Source organism: Stegodyphus dumicola, chromosome 7 (genome assembly GCF_044657685.1).
Source record: "Stegodyphus dumicola isolate Sdum_Otavi_A_Nest chromosome 7, ASM4465768v1".
Taxonomy (NCBI): domain Eukaryota; kingdom Metazoa; phylum Arthropoda; class Arachnida; order Araneae; family Eresidae; genus Stegodyphus; species Stegodyphus dumicola.
In genome coordinates, this window is record NC_140774.1 from 51,276,583 (window position 1) to 51,294,172 (window position 17,590).

General features: G+C 29.9%; 1 protein-coding gene across 10 annotated transcripts in view; it reads right to left on the bottom strand.

Moving 5' to 3' along the window:
* Positions 1 to 17,590, bottom strand: part of narya (RING finger protein narya) — a 213,841-nt gene that overhangs the window by 143,958 nt on the left and 52,293 nt on the right. For all 10 annotated transcript variants that reach the window (XM_085820189.1, XM_085820190.1, XM_085820192.1 and 7 more), the window contains one exon: positions 2,477 to 2,544. In XM_085820189.1, the coding sequence (XP_085676315.1) occupies positions 2,477 to 2,544 (68 nt within the window). The remainder of the gene's footprint in view (positions 1 to 2,476; positions 2,545 to 17,590) is intronic.

The following is a 17,590-nucleotide window of genomic DNA, read 5'->3' on the forward strand; positions in this document are numbered from 1 at the left end:
CGCCAAATATCGGCATCTCCAAGCCCTAATTTGGAATCTGAAATTTGCTTTTTAATCGATTTCATATTTTTATAACAAACTCAATGATTTCAAAGCGAGCAATGACAAAATTGCACAAAATAAATAAATAAATCTCCAGCTCGCGAGACTGTGTGTCTGAAATTCTAAAGATATGCTCATTTTAAAATTATTTTGCGATACTGCTGTTGAATTGAATTTTATGGTTTAAGTGCAAAGAATATTTAATAAATAAATGTAACACATGAAAGGTTAAACAAAGTCCCTTTGGGTGTAATGTAAAATCTGAAAGCTTTCAGATATTTTTTAATATTTTTTAAGCCCAAACGGTATTAACACAGAAAAACTATTAATTTCATTTTGGCATTTTGCATTGAAATCTTTATACGTCAGTTCACTTTTTAAACTGTTGCCACCAAATATTACAGCCCTGTATTATATATAAATGTATGTATATTTCTTGCACTGCAATAAAACAACAGTACCTAAAGCCATTAAATTTTGAATAACTTATGTTTCCACCTGAATATGGGCATCTGGAAGCCCAAATTTGGAATTTGTTTTATGATCTATTTCATATTTTGTAAAACTTTAACGAAATTGTTATTAAAAAAACTCAACGATTTTAAAGTGAGCAATGGCAACACTGTACGGGGAAAAAAAAAAAAAAAAAAAAATTTTATCTCCAGTGTGCGAGATTGCGTATTGGAAATTCTAAAGATACTGTTATTTTGAAATTAATTTGCGATATTGCTGTTGAACTGAATTTTATGGTTTAAGTGCGAAGAACATGATATTTAATAAACAAAGGTAACCAACAAAACATTAAAAAAAAAAAAAAAAAAAAAAAAAACGCTTTTTCCGTTGTAATGTAAAATCTGAAAGCTTTTTTTAGCAAAATATTTAGATAAATATGAATCCCTTGCTGACACTGACTACGGTAAGTAAACCCAAAAGGGGGGGGAGTTACAAGGGTAATGAAAAATATTTATTAAAAATAGAGAGAAAACACACAAGAGGGAGTGAAGAGGCAAACTTTTCTATCAATTTTTCATTGTTTTTCTTTTCTTAGTTTTTGAGAATAATTGTATTTCAAACCAGAATATGTTAATTAGGAGGGCATTTATTCTATAATTAAGATAAATTATTGCCTAGATAACAATTGATTTAGACAGATAAGAATCATTATAAATAAATAATGTTCTTTGAATTAAATTTTACTGCTCTGTTTTTCCTATTAACTAGGAATAATGAAATTTTATAATTTGTTAATTGTTTATTATTGTATATTGTTTATTGTTGTAGAATTAAAGGAAAAATGAGTTTAAATAGTGACCAGATTTTTCATGTAATTATCATCTAATTGCCTTGACTGGGATTCAATTGTGTGGCCATTCCCAACTAGCTAAGAACAAAATAAGATTTGGAAGAAAATATGAATTCAAGACTTCCATGATTTTAAGAGGTTTCTAATAACTTTCAAACTTGTATTTTTTTTATAAATATGGCTGAAGGCAGCAGTTGTAACTGCTTAGCTCTCGTATGCAAATTTTGATTATGTAATATATCATTTGTACACACGTCGCACAAATTGCACAGATGTTATTTTCACAGATGTCATATTCTTTAATTTTGGTAACAATTTACTTTGGCTGATACAAAATAAGCGTCGCTGATCTGGCTGTCCACCTAGTCATGGTGGCTGCTGGTTGTACAAGTAGATTTTACTTCTGCTGATCAGGTATTAATTCCGATTGGTTTCACCTTAAGACGGAAGCCTGGTCAGCGGCAAATGAACAAAAAAACTGCTGCTAGACAACACTCTTGAGACAACACTTTCTACACTGAGGGAAAAATATTCCATTCACAATAATTACTTTTCAAATGCTGATAATTGTTTTTTTTTTTTATACACCTATGCAGATACTGGCATGTTAGGGAGATAATTCAAGCCTTACGAACTAGGTGATCATTTTGAACTGCTTCTGATTTTAACTGAATATTTTAATGCTTTGTTTTCTTCTTAATATGCCTTTTAATTTTTATTTAAAATTTTACATGCTTTTAAATACTATGTTTGGGAGTTTAATTCTTCCTATTTTAGTGCTGTATGTTACTACACATTAGTTAATAATCTTATAATAAAAACTACTGCTAGAAATAGATTTTAAAAAAATTAGACTTTTGTCTTAACTTGAAATGCATATAATGCATCTAATATACTTAAATCTCAGTGTTCTGTACATAAAACTGCAGTAGCAGTTAGCAGAATATTACTAGTACAAAGTAACGTAATAAACAGAAAATTATAAGTTAACTTGCTTTATATATACAATTATTATGAACAATACAACAAGAATTAGAAATATATATACTAAATTGAGCTTTTTTCAAAGCATTGTTTATATGACAAATTCCCTAACTTCAATAAAAATCTTTAAATAAAAGCTATACTAACTTGTCTAAATCTTTTAAATTTTTTAAAAGTCTTCTGAAATCCTCCTTCATCTGCTTATACTTTAATAACTGAAATCAATTTAGAAGATTTTCAAACAGGATTTAAAAATTTATACAAATTTCAAGCAGAATTGAATAATTTTTACAAATTTACAACAGAATTTAATAATTTTTACAACAGAGAAAGAATAAATATAGATTTTCATTAAAAAAAAAACAGTGATCATAACATATGACATTACATTTAAAATTGTTGAAGAGTTATATGCAAAATTGTAAATAATTTAGCATGCACATTAAACATTAAGTATTTGATAAATGCTTATGATTAAAAATTTTTTTTCTTCCTTCTGTTCCTTACACAGCACAGCTGAAACACAGCTTTTCAATACTTTTGGAATTTTTTTCATTTTTAACATTTCATATTTCTTATTAATAAAAAAGAAACATTTAAGATTCTCAAAACCATTTCATTCAGTTTTTTAAAGCCTAAAATTTAATTCCACTTTTAGGTTTTTAAAATAATTAACTATTTCAGTATTTTTACAAATACTTGAAAAGTTAAGTTTCATTTTATGTAAATACATAATAGAAAATGCTAATCCTTAAGGTTGGGGAAGGTAACTTTTCTCTTTAAAATTACATAATTAACAAGTAATTTAAAATTAAATACCATCTAGAGTTGCCAACTTAAAGCTTTATCTCACAGTCATCATTTATAACTTAAATCGTTATTACTAATGCAGTTAAGTCAGATATATAGTAAGGGAAACTATTATTCTGGTGATATACTATATAAATAATAACTTATAACAGTTTTACTGCAGTTTCATTTCAAAAGATCAATGCCTAAACTAACTTTGTACTTCTGTCACATAAAAAGTTTACTCAAAAGTTGAAAAAGGTGAACAATTGCTCACAAATATTATAAACCTAAATTTACTACCGTAAGATTATTCTTGCAGCATCTATACATTTTTTTAGTCTTGCATTCCAAAAGCATTTATTACATCTAATCAGATCATCTATTGAGTAAGGCACAGAGCACAAAAAATCAATGAGTATTTCAAAGACTTCAAAAATAACTTAAGTACATGATGGTATAGGCAGAAAAGTTTTTAAGAAATTTAATGCAAAAAGTGGAAAAAATCCTTCCTTTTTCTTTCTATTTACTTATTTATTTATTAGATATAATACATTTTACAATGTCCAAATTTTAAAGACTTTAAATTTCACTGAAAGTGCCCTTAAAAATAGCTGCGATATGACCTTAAAATAAAAAAAAAAAAAATTTCCTTAAAAATAAAAAATTTTCCGCAAAAAATAAACATAATAATATAAAAAAATTGGCACAATTGGTCCAGCATTGACAAAGGGATTAAAGCTAAAAAAATTACAACTGCCTGTCACTTGAAGTTACACAAATGCATTATATTTACACTGAATTATTACATGCTTTTTGAAACCTTAGGAAGCTTTGTTTTAAAAATAGGAAGCTCTATTTTAAACCAGATATGTGAAGGGATATTTTCTCTCCCAGCCCTTTGGAAAATGACTTAAACAAAATATATACAACAAATATTCTAAATTTTTAAATATCTGATGAGAACACCACATTACTTCCTTGTCTGGCCTATTAAATTATACACATTTTTTGCTGCAGTTCATTTAAACTTACTTTCTCGAATTTCATTAGAGGTATATTTCTCGTTAGTTCTCAGTTCTCATTTGTGGCAAGGCAAAAATACATAAAAACTCAAAACATCTTTATTAGAAATTATAAAATCAGAAAAACTTATCAAATACAGTTTTAAAAAAAAATTCTCAGTTAAAATTTTAGAGTTCCTACGCCAAAACAAGTAATTTGGCCAACAGGCAGGAAGACCGAATTCCCGATGCACAAAACTCAAAGTTAACTTTTGGTCCCACTCTGCATAAAGATACCTAGTGCACCAATGGACTTAATTCATTATTCTGCTATGAATTTCAAACAAATGGCCTCATTAGGCCTAGTGCCACTTAAACTTTCAAATTGTTGATAATTCTACAACTATTGCATGCAGATTAAGTAAAAACATAAAAATCTTAACTGAAACATAAAAATAACATAATTCAACCACATTTAAAGCAAAAAATGCACAATTTACAAACATATAAGAATAAAAATACTGAGCTCACCGAGACGGGTAACAGGGTGGGAATGTGTATGTATGTGTGTGCATGTATGCGTGTGGGCATTCGCACATTATATCTATGTTTGAAGCAGCTGAATGCAACAAAAAGGGAAGGTGCAAACTACGTTATAAGCATGGACCTTATAAGAGATAGACTAACCCAGTGGGCGGGGCACGCGTCACCGACATGTACGCAAGAAAGAATAGGGGAGTTCTGGTTTACTTTAACACTGAAACCTATGGCATTTGTATCACATAACTGTTTTTAATTATTAAATATGATACGTTGTATAGTGATGAGATTATGAAAGTCACAGTTTTTTTTTTTTTTTTTTTTTTCCAAATAGGATTTAATATATCTCATTAAAGCACTTAATACTGCATTTCACGCATTTTTTCATGCGCAATTCATGTACAAACATCTTTACTTTGGTAAAACGGTAAAAACTCTAAACACAAAATTTATGAACTTAATTTTGCGTAAAAATAAAATAAAATAAGATTGATAGTATGTGGTGCTTTGAAATAAATATGGAAAAATTAAACAAGATCTGATAATTTTTTAAAAAAATTTAATGAACATTTTTAGGCAGTGATTTTCAAAACTATAATAACATTAAAAAACGATCATTTATTTGATTATATCGTCATTAAACTAGATTATTTATTTTAGTAATTTATAAAATTCAGAGCATAAAATTTTCTGACTGTAATGAAGGGGAAAAAAAGATAAAATAAAATCTAGAAGCAGTCAGATTTTATATTACGCCCAAAAGGAACCTTTTTTTAACGTTTAGTGCGTTACCTATATTTATTGAATATTATGTTCTTCGCCCGTAATCCACATTTGAAACATCGCCCATAACATTTGAAAACAGCATAACTTTAGAATTTCTGCACTGGAGATAAAAATGTTATTTTTTGTGCAGTGTTACCATTGCTTGCTTTGAACTTGTTGAGTTTGTTAATCAAAAATTCATTAAAGTTTTACAAAATATGAAATAGATTAAAACAAATTTGAAATTCGGCCATCCAGATGATCATGTTCTGGTGGAGAATTACATTATTCAAAATTTGATGGCTCTAGATACCGTCGTTTTTGTCACAGTGTGAGAAACATACATGTATTCATGCAGATTCTTCATTATTTAATTTCTTTACATATAATACAGGGCGATAATATTTGGTAACAACAATTTGCAAGGAGACATGGACATTTATAGTGTAACAGCGCAAAATGTCGCTTCGGGCTAATAAATTAAACTAACAGTAAATAAAAAATTCTTATGCAGAACTAAAAATAAATTTAAAAAATAATCACTATAAAATACAGCAAAATTAATTATTACGGTTAAATACAATTTTAGTATTAGTATTAAATGTATAAAAATTAAGAAGTCAAAAGTGTTTATCACTATGATGTATTATTAAATATAATTGAAATAAAATTCCTTCATAGAAATTGTGCCATAATTCTCATCTATAATTTTAAAAAAGCAGCACAATTTAGAATTTTAAACAAAACTTTCAAAAATTTGTTTTTAAATATTTTAGTATTTTTTACTTATTTACACCAATAAAACGCATAAAAATTGCAAGAGAAAATTGCTTGTTTGAAATTTTCTATTAGTTTAGATTTAAAATATTATTTTCTAAAAGAAGTAGTTACAAATTTTCTTACAGCATAGGAAAAGCTAAAAAAATATCCAGCCCTAAAAGCATGCAACGGCTTTATAATTATTTGGAACCCTAATTATGCTTGATAAATATGCTAAATTTTTAAAAATCAATCTCAGTTTCAAAAATAAAAATACGGAGAAATTCTAACTTGTGAAATGAGGCGCTACAACCAGCTTTATCTTGACAATTATATATGCTTCTCTAGGCAAACCACTGTTAAATTTCTGCAAGTCGTCCCTACTCTTCCGGACGTGATCAAGGTGACAGCCGGGAACGCATCAGACAAGGGAGAAAACCCATTTGGGTTGGTCTATTTCTTATAAGGTCCATGGTTATAACAGACCCATATACAAAATTTCAATGCTCTATGGCTACTCGTTTTTAGCTATCTACTATAGATATATACGTAAGTACGCACATAAATCACAAAAAAATCTCTTCTGAATCCATTTTATAATCCGTTTGGGAAACACAGTTGTTTATTCTGTCTGTACGTACAGATGTCAGGATGTACATATAGGGAAGGCATTATGATTAATGGATGGATGGAATTCCACATGTTTGACAGAGGTTCATTTACAAAAGATCGGTACTGTAATGAAGTTATCCTCCCCCACATGCATCTTTTCTAGGGTGCCACTAGTTCCGACTTTGTTTTTTCTGGATGACAACGGATGGAGGAGCTTCTGGAAAGTGAAGATATTCACAGAATGGATTGTTAGCATGCTCCCCTGATTTAAATCCCATTCAGCATGCATGAGACAAGTTAGGGAGATGCTGATGATATGATCTTACCCTCTGGAAAACACCAAACAACTGAAGCAGGTGCTCCTTGAAGAATGAGAACTCTTACTCCAAAAACTGTTAAATAACAATAATCTGGTGTTGAGTTTCGACTTCCATTCAGATGACTGCTGTTTTATTTCATAATCATATTCGAATTCACGTCTCATCACTAGAAATAACATCAGAAAGTTTGAATCATTTCTGTTTTATTTTATAAAGAACTTAACAGATTTCCATATGCTCTTCTTTCAGGTTATCACTGAGAAACTTGGGTACAAACTTGCCATCAGTTCACTCCATGTTCATTTTATCTGATATTATTTGATGACATATGCTGCACAAAACAGATAATATGGCAATCTATCGAAAAAAAAATGACTCATTTACTGAACATCTTTCAATATTAATTCAAACAACAAAAATCAGCATTATATTTACAAAATTTTCACAGGACTAGTTTCGATGGTTTTACCAAACCATCATCCTCAGCTGCAAAACCGCAAATTTTGTTGTTTGACTTCTGAATTAGTATTTATTCGGCGTGTTATCGTGTCTTAATCTTTCAATATGATTTCATGCACTGCTGCTACTTCATCTGGGGATGAGATGATCAAGAAATCATTAGTTTCAATTTCAATCATTATATGAATTTTTCAATCATTATTTATTTCAATCATTATTGAACTACCTTCTCTATTTTAAAATGTAGCCAAAAGTATTTCTTTGCTGAAAGTGTGTTTTTGATACATTTCTGCAATAAATTTGCCAATTTTGTAACAAAAATAAACGCACATACAGATATTCTTTCATTCACTTTCGATATTGCTTAAAAAAAGAACCATAACCATGCTGTTAAGTATGCATAACATAAAAATGGACAACCTAAAATGAAAGCCACACAAAAATTATATTTAAAAAAGTATGAAAAAATATAAGTAGTTGTCCTTTTTTTCCCCTCCCCAATTCTGTTAATTCTTAGAAAGCACCTCATACAGATACATATGGCCCAAATTTCATCCTCAATAGATGAAAAATTTGACTAACACAGAATCTTTAGAGCTTTAGCAGCACTTAATTAAGTGCAATCTTTGGAGGATATGCAGGCTTGATATGTTTTGATTATCAGCTACCCTGCCCCAAAAGGTTGCCAATAAATGTTGATGATTTCGCGAATTAACAAAAATGTTTGTTTGGCTATCTTTACACATAGGCAATGTTCGAATCATAAATAATTCTAAAAGGAACAAGAAATCGTAGAAAACAAAAAATCTTGTATGGTAGATATCTACACTGTTCCGTGAAAGAATAACTAAATATAAAGTGTGCAGATCTCAAACATGTGCATGTGCAAATATATATATGTTGCTCGAGCTGGTTGTTGTTGCGCCTATACTCAAAAATGGGCCAAAGCATGGCAATTCTATTGAATGTTGAAAGCAGGGGTACAGATAATCAGAGAGTACTCAGTCTCTTTATCAATTCCACATAACAGTTAGGACAGAAAGAGAAGTAAAATATCTATTCCTTCATAGCTGCAAAGGTATTCAAATGTAAATCGATTCCCTACTGAATATACAATATAAACCATATAAAAGCATGCAAGTGAAAAATAATCAAACAAAAGAGCTAACAGTTCTAATAATCATCATATGTTACATGACAATATTTTAGGTAAAAGAGTGCACAAAAGAGTCATGACCTGTTTTAAATAAGTTATTTGCAAACTGAGAAAAAAGGATGAACTTTACATTTAAATCTGTTTTCAATTTTTTTAATAGAATCAAAGTTATGACTTAAATATAAACTTACCTACACTTACACGCAGGGGCCTAGCTAGAGGGGGGCATCTGTTGCATCTATCATAACATCAGTTTGGCGCCCCCCCCCGGGCACAGAATCCAAGGGGCGCCAAACTGATGTTATGACATTTTAGAATTTAATGTTTTCCATCCTTGGCAAGCAATGGGGGCACAAAATCTTCAGTTGTCCCTGGGTGCTGAAAACCCTAGGTACGATTCAGATTGGGGGGGGGGTGCTGCCTTCCCAACTCTTAACTTATTTCTCAATATGTTGCATACAATTCCAAAAGTCGAAAATATTCTTTCAGTTCCTACTAATGAAGATTTTGCTGTGCTTAAGATGTCAATGATATTCAGTTCTTTTTTCCCTATACATTCTTCTATAAAAGCTGTTGATTTTATAGAAGAAGCAGAGGACTAGACTGCCTCACTTCAAAATGGTTTTTGAAGAACTGGGGAGCACAAATTATAAATTTCAATGTAATGCTGAACAAAGCATTGTCTCCATATTTTTCTAATTCCTATGCCTGTTTCTTTTCACTTCATAATAAAGCTTCAGGTTACTAACACACATATTTTGGTAATGTACAATATATACTAAAAAAATGTACTGATGACAGTGCTTTTTCATATCGCATTTTAAACAAGTTTATGCATTCTTCATCAAAATTTTTGAAGTTGTTTTCAAGATCTTTCCAAACTTTAACAAATTCAAGACTGCTGAAATTATCTTTCTGGATTTTATACAAAGCAAATGAAACTACCTCAAACTCAGTAACAGATCTTTTGCATTTTATTCGATTGCCATATTAAGAATTTTTAGCTGAATATTTTTGTCTATTAGGTATCGATTATTTTTCACAGTATGGCCAGTTCAAAATATTCAGTATTTTCAAAACTGGCCTGTTCTTAATATAACTTCTGAAGTAGTCACATGTTCAGTTCCAGCATATTTTAGATGGTATTATTAAAGTTCATTAAATTTGGTCTGGACAAGTTGGTGTTTCTAAAAATATTTTATGATTTGAATAACATGCTCAGTAACATTTAATACTTGGTTGCTGAAAGTTTTCCACCAAAAAAAAGTTCTAAATAAAGTTAGAAAAAAACCCATGAAAGTAGTATCTTTAGAGAGGGTAGTAATCACCACCTAAATCTATGGTTTTCTGTAAATGTTTTGGCCCTCTTTCAAAGCCTTCGGTCCAGAAACTTAGAGACCACGAGTCCCAAAACAGATCAACCGCATTTTGGACATCCTGTGCAAAATATAAGATGGCATCAGCAAGATGTAGCTAAAGGTGTGAAAAAATGTAGAAGTCTGAAGGAGTGATGTTGCATCTATATGGTGGGTGTTGCAAAAGATCCCATTCAAGTCCTTACAGAGTCCAACAGGTGAATGATGACACATGTGGTCTTGCATTACGTTGATGGAACATTACCTTTTTCACTGGAACTCAGTTCGACGTTTTTCCTCGTGGACTAGCATCTCACTGTACACTTTACTGTTGAAGGCTTTACCTTTCTCCAGATAGTCTTTGTGGATAATACCATGGCTGTTCCACCAGATGTAAAGCGTTATCTTTCTGCTACTTAAATTGCGCTCTGCAACGCTGCCAATGTGTGATGATCTGCTCCAGAATTTTGTCCTTGCATTGATATTAGAGCCAATTAGTACAGGCTCGAACATGTTTGTCCTTATCTGCTTGAGTCAGCTCATGTGGCACCCAATTTAAGTGAAGCACAGTGTAACTTATGGGCATGGCACTAACGTTTAATTCGTTAGCAAGCTCTTGAGTGTTTGCATACTGATCTTCTTCCACTATTTCTTGCAGGCGGGTCTCATCAACATCAGTAGGCAGGTCAGAGTGCTCGGCTTCTTGAATGTCATAGTCCTTGTTTTTGAACTTTCGGTACCAAACCTTCATGGTGTCATATGATACAAAATTAGTACCTAAAGCTATACACATAATTTGGTGACATTCTATCACTGACTTTTTGCAACAGAACTTGAAGTAAATGATGTTTCTAATCTGGTAGTGTAATAGTTCCATTTCAGACACCTTGTACTTAATGATAATGATAATTGTTTACAAATTTCACAAAATTCTAAAGCAAGTCTCATTCCTTCAAATGCCAAAAATCATTTGACAAAATATGATTAAACACGCGAATGCGAACTGTTTGTGCAGATGATATTTACAGTGGCGGGAACCTTTCATTAAAATTTGATATATTAAAACTTTTTGCCAATAAATTAAGTATACGAGCTGAACAACCTTAAGATATAAGTTGAAAAGCAATTTATCCCTAGCAATTCTGTAACAGCAAAAAGCAAGAAATATTTTGGGGGGGGGGAAAAGGAGGGAAAAAGTGTAACATTAATTTTATAGAGAAAACTGATGCATATTCCGAGACAATTACGTGGGAAAACTCTTACTATGAAAAAATTACAAAGACATTTTTAATTAATTACATAGCTAATTTGCTTTTGCTAAGAGCTGTTTCGTAAATTGTGCTTTATTGCATTACACCTTGTTTATTTTTCAGATTGAAAATATTATACAATAAGTTGCTAAAATAAAACTATATGACAGTACAATAAAAATGTTTTATTTTAATGTTATTTTTTAAACATAATTTCAATATATTAATACTATTTTAATGAAATTTATCAATGTTACGATATTTTAAAAAAAGTCGTTGAAAAAATCTCAGATCTCGTAATTAAAAATTTTCTGTAGAAACTGATCTTAAAATCACCAAAATGTTGAGACGCCAAATTTAGAACCGTTTAATAAAAGAATACACATCCCTGAAAGCAAAAAGTTGCTTAAGAGCTCTTTATTATTAGAAAAAATAAATTTCGAAATGCTTATGCTTCACTAAACTTGGGTATCCCATTGTTTATATTGAAATAAAAACAAATTATAACCCATTAACCCATTCAAAAGATAACCATATAAGACAGTGAATCGCCAAAAATATTACTCCAAAATGCACACTCAAAATGTCAGTCGTAAAAAAAGAGAGAAATTTTAGATGATTAAAATTAAGGACTTTCTGCTGATTTGGGCCAAAATTAAGGACTTTTAAGCAAAAATCGATTCTAAAAAATCTAAGGACTCTTAAGGACCATACAAACCCTGTGTATACACAGTGTTTGATTAACAAAAATATTATTGCATTTTTGTGTTTATTCTTTTATGTCATTTAATAATTTGCCACTTAAGTTATTTTTAGGCAGAGACTTATATTCAAGATGCAGCAACTGCATTAATTTTATAAAATGTTGGTTTTCTATACTAAAAAATGATGCATTAGCACCATTAAAAAATAATAACTATTTGATGATTTACTTTATATTTTTGAGAAGGTAGTGTTTTTACAACCTATTACTTAGATTCTTAACTGTGTGCTTTGAATTGATATACTCATCATCAGATTCACACCTGAGTTTCAATGGGCATGGAAGTGATATACTTTATTGTACTGAATTAATAAGGCATATTTCAAATATTTTAAACAATTTTACTTTTTAAAAAGCTTCTATTTTTGTATTCAATAATTAAAATCTCTTTAAAAGGATTACAGGTAGACTCAGTCTCTTTGACTTTTTTACACATTTCCTATCATAAAAAATAGGAGAATATCCGATTTAATCAATATTTTTTTTAAGTTTTGATAAAAATCGATTTAAATCATTGATTTTAATCATTTAACTGAGATCATTAGCACCATCGATAAATCAATTTCATTGTTACATAAAATACAAATGTTCCCAATACAGATTTTATATCTATTACAAATATTTGGCAAATATTCGATAATCTATAAAACGTTTTGTTAAAAATAAGAAAAGTAAATTAAAATAGCTCAGAGATTCAAGAACTTGCATTTCAGATCAAATGTTTCTGGAGGAATTCCAAATGAAGTAAAATCTACAAAATTATCAGTAAAATTAGGACATCATTATCAAGAAGCATATTTCAGTTAAGATTTTTCTTATTTCACATCCTTCACAAGATCAACGAATAAAAATATAATGCTAAATTTGCATTAGCTTAGTATAAAAGTTCATTAATTTAATGTGAAATGAATCAAGAAACTTTTCCAAATTATATATTGCCACCTGTATAATATAGAAACCAAAATAAACAAAAATCACCATTGCAATTAATTGTGAAAGTTGTTTTCCAACTGGAAACCAAACCTCCTTAATACACATGTAAAATGGTGGCATAAAAAGCAATATAGTATAACTTGGCATCACTGAGCTGTACTAAATAGAATTTATATGGGCTAATACATGGAGGAGAAATTATGAAGCCATATCAACAATTGCAAATACATGGCTACCAGAAACTATATGTAAGAAGCAAGTGCTAAGTGAGAAGATACATGCAAGAAATAAACGTACGACTAATTTTGTTACAGTTTTATTTTTTCCATGATATTTTTGTTGGTACTGCACATTTTATAACTGGAAATTTTCTTTCACAGTGACGTATAAGATACATATATTTATAAAGTTCCACAGTAGAAGCAAATTTACAAACAGTTTTTTTTGGGGGGAGTGAACAAAAATTTATAGAAGACTGACCAAAAATTAAGTATTTATTAAACATTAACATTAAATATGATCAGCCTAAAATCTGTGAAAGTATATATGTAATAAAACCAACTCAGAAGTAAGGACTAGCAGAAATTTTGTTGGCGTAGAAGTGTTGATCCATAATGAATAGGAAACTGGAGGCGAAGGCAGATTAAATATTCATTTTTTATTTCAGCAAACATGCTGTGACCACAAACAAGTAATACATACTTACATATGCTCTCAGAATTTAAATGATATTGTAGATTAGTTCGCAGCAATAATTAATCATTTATTTGTAATTAAATTTCATTTAAAATTTAATTAACTTTAAATTTGCTTTTTACGAATAGAGAATGTTTGTTAAATTCAAATTTCATTCCTTGCAGCAATGGCCCAAGAGAATTATTTAAATTTAATTTAACTTTACTATATTTTTTAGAAAAATAAAGAATATGTAAAAGACATATAACATGGATTTATATAGAAATGATGCAGTGAAGAGAGAGGTTACTATTTTCAGAACTGAGAAGGGAAATTTATGTTGCTAATTTAATCTTTTACATATTTATTTTTCTTTCATACACATATTGTTAAGTACAGTCAAAATAACATGCAATGATTACAGCAGAAAAAGGAAGTTAAATAATAACTCTTTATCATATCTTTATTATGCATTTTTGGAAGTGTATTAGGATGCATGTGAAATAACAGATGTGAAATTAAGCTGTGTGAAGGCCCATGACATTTACTATACCCCACCCATACAAAAAATGTGTCTCAAAATGTAAAATCAAATTTCCAAATGTATGAAACACCTCAGTTTTTACATGTCATTTATCTTCAGAATAAGAGTATAGTTGCATGTTTAGAAAAAGAGTTATTGGTTACTGGATGACTTTGTAGACAAAAATGTAAAACAGTGTTGGAAAAAAAAAAAAAAAAAAAAAGAAATTTACACAAAATGTAAAACTTTGTTTGCTTAATATTATGGCTCACCTTCCAGGACCTGTAAAAGAAGCAGGAAAGGTTACTGATCCATTTAGTAGATGGATAGTTTTAATAACACATTATCAAAGATTGTAGAACCCATGAATTTATATACAGTACAATATATATACAATCTTTAATTCAGACTCGTCGGGATTTCGGCGATTTCAGATTAGGGGTTTTTCTGGATTATAGATCATCAATTTAAATCTGGTAAGATGGCATGCAGAAATATAAAATTAAAAATATGAAACCGTAGTTTATGAAATAAAGAGCAATTATGATCTAAAGGGTATCAAAATTTACAAGAAAAAATCTTAATATTTATTTGTTTACTTTATTAAAAATTTCTTTCAATGTAAGTTGTTTAAGTTGCTTCGTTTTTTGTGCTAATACATTCTCTTTAATTCTATAAACAGACATAATTTCTTGTTCAGTTTGTTCAAGTCCTGTAATTGCTGTGTCGAGAATACCGACTAACTTGTCAATCGAAATTTTTTCATTTTCAATAACCTCTGTGTCACTTTTTTCACTATCGGAAGCGAATTATAATGACGAGGAATTTGATTTAATTCAGTTCTCGTGAAAATCCTATTTTTTCCAAGTTTTTTAGTGTAAGTATATGAATTTCTTATGAAATTCTAATTTTTAATTTCTTTAGTGCAAATTAATTATATGTAAATAAAAATTAAAATATTTATATTATATTTTTCATATATATATAAATAATATCAATCTTCTTATTATTTAGTATTATTTTGTAATATACACAAATTTAAGAATTTTTATTTTTAGGTTATAAAAAGTGCAATTATCTTTACCTGTTATACATATAATATTATTGAATGTATAGGTTGTTTTTATTTATACATGACATAAGTATTAATTTGTTTTCAGTATTAAATCTGGTAAGATGGCATGCAGAAACTATACAATTAAAAATATGAAACCATAATTTATGAAATAAAGAGCAATTATGATCTAAAGGGTATCAAAATTTACAAAAAAAAAAAAAAAAAGGCTTAATATTTATTTGTTTACTTTATTAAACATTTCTTTCAACGTAAGTTGTTCAAGTTGCTTCGTTTTTTGTGCTAATACTTTCTCTTTAATTCTATAAACAAACATAATTTCTTCTTCAGTTACAAAGTTCCACTGTTCAAATCCTGTAATTGCTGTGTCAAAAATACCGATTAACTTGTCAATCGAAATGTTTTCGTTTTCAATAACCTCTCTGTCACTTTCTTCACTATCGGAAGCGGTACACCGAAACATGCGATTGGCAGCTCCAGAATCGGAAACTCTTTTTGACATAATCCAAAGTTTAAGCTGACTTTTTATAAAATTGATCTAACAGTCTGCAAAAAAATAATAAGCTGGATCCAATTAGAAGATTAAGGAACAACGCAATCTGCAACATTAACTGAAATAGATAATTAGATAATTTTAGCCTAGCTTATACCGTCCATTATACATTAAACGCGCATGCGCAGAAAGTTTGTAGATTTGAGGTCCGGATTATAGATCATTCCGGATTATGGACGTCAAGATTAAAGACTTTGTACTGTATTTCTAATATAGTTCTATGCTATAAAAGTGAAAGAGATGCAAAAATTATGCGTATGGTCTAGATGAAAGCCCTTACAGGACTTTTATATTTATGAACCTTCACAATTCATTGCACCATGATATAAATATTTGACTGATTTACTTCAAATTTTAAATATTCTTATAGATTAGGTGAGAACATCCCTATTGATAAAAAATGTGAATCCTTTCATCACTGATGTGGTTCTGCCAGCATATACCAAACAAACCAGTAAAATGAGGAATCAAGATTTTTGCACTTATAGATTCTAAAATAGTATTTTATACTTCTAAAATGAAGGTATACTGTGGTACACAGCCAGATGATCCCAAGAAAGTCAGTAACTGTCCATCTGACATAGTGAACAGACTAATTCAATCACTGTATAAATTTGGCAGGAACTTGACTGTAGATAACTGGAGCATGATTAAACTACTAGATGAGGATCTTCCAAAAGAAAAACTGACAACAGTGGGAACAATATGGGGGGGAAAAAAGAAATTTCTCCTTATGTTACTTCTTAAGGAATAGATACATTTTCCAAACTGTTAGCTTTCTAAAAAGATAACTAATGAAGTCTAGCGTTAGGAATGGAGACAAACAAATAAGCAGAGATTCATCTGGATTAACATATATTGAAATACAAAATCATTAAGCACAGTAAGTTTTACATGGTAAGCATGGTAAAGTAAACCATTGACGACAACTGAAACCGTTGCCATAAAAACAAGAAATAAAAATCGTGTTGCCACACATGTTGCAAAATACAAATGGGAAATATAATCACAAATTAAAAGTTATTTACAACACTTCCCCTTAATTAAATTTCCCTCAGTCCTACACTGATTGAACAAGGCTTTCTTTCGCATACTCTTTGTTAATACGTCTGCTGCATTTGAACTGGAAGGCACATAGGTAAAGTTCAAAAACTTCTCTTCAACGTTCTCCTTCAAGAAAAATGCCTGAGTTCAATATGTTTGTTACGCTCTGAAGTGACATGGTTTTTAGCTAAAGAAATGGCACACTGATTATCAACAAATAAGTTTTGTGGAAAGTTTAAAAAATGTTCTCCTAAAATTTCCTTTAAAAATTTTGGATATTTCGTACCTAGATCTAATGGTGTTGATGCTCCTTTAGCATCTTGCATATTAGTTGTTTCCAAGAGCTCACTAGCATAGACACTTTGGTCAAGAGTCACACAGACATCTTCCTTTCTGCTTATGATAATTGAAAGAAGGTGATGTATTTCTCCCAAGTCCTTGATTTTAAATGTGGCTGCAATATTGTCCTTAAATTCCTGAATGATTAAATCTTTGCTGGACATTACAAGGTGACCATCCACATACAAACCTACGATTAACTCCTTTTCTTTATTGAAGTAAACACAAGGATCTGCTCTGGATCTTGTTAAGTTCACTGATTTCAGAAATTTACCGAGGCAGATATTTCAGTCTCTCCCAGACTGATGAAGTCCATAAAGGCTTCTCTTTAGCAAGCAAACTTCTCT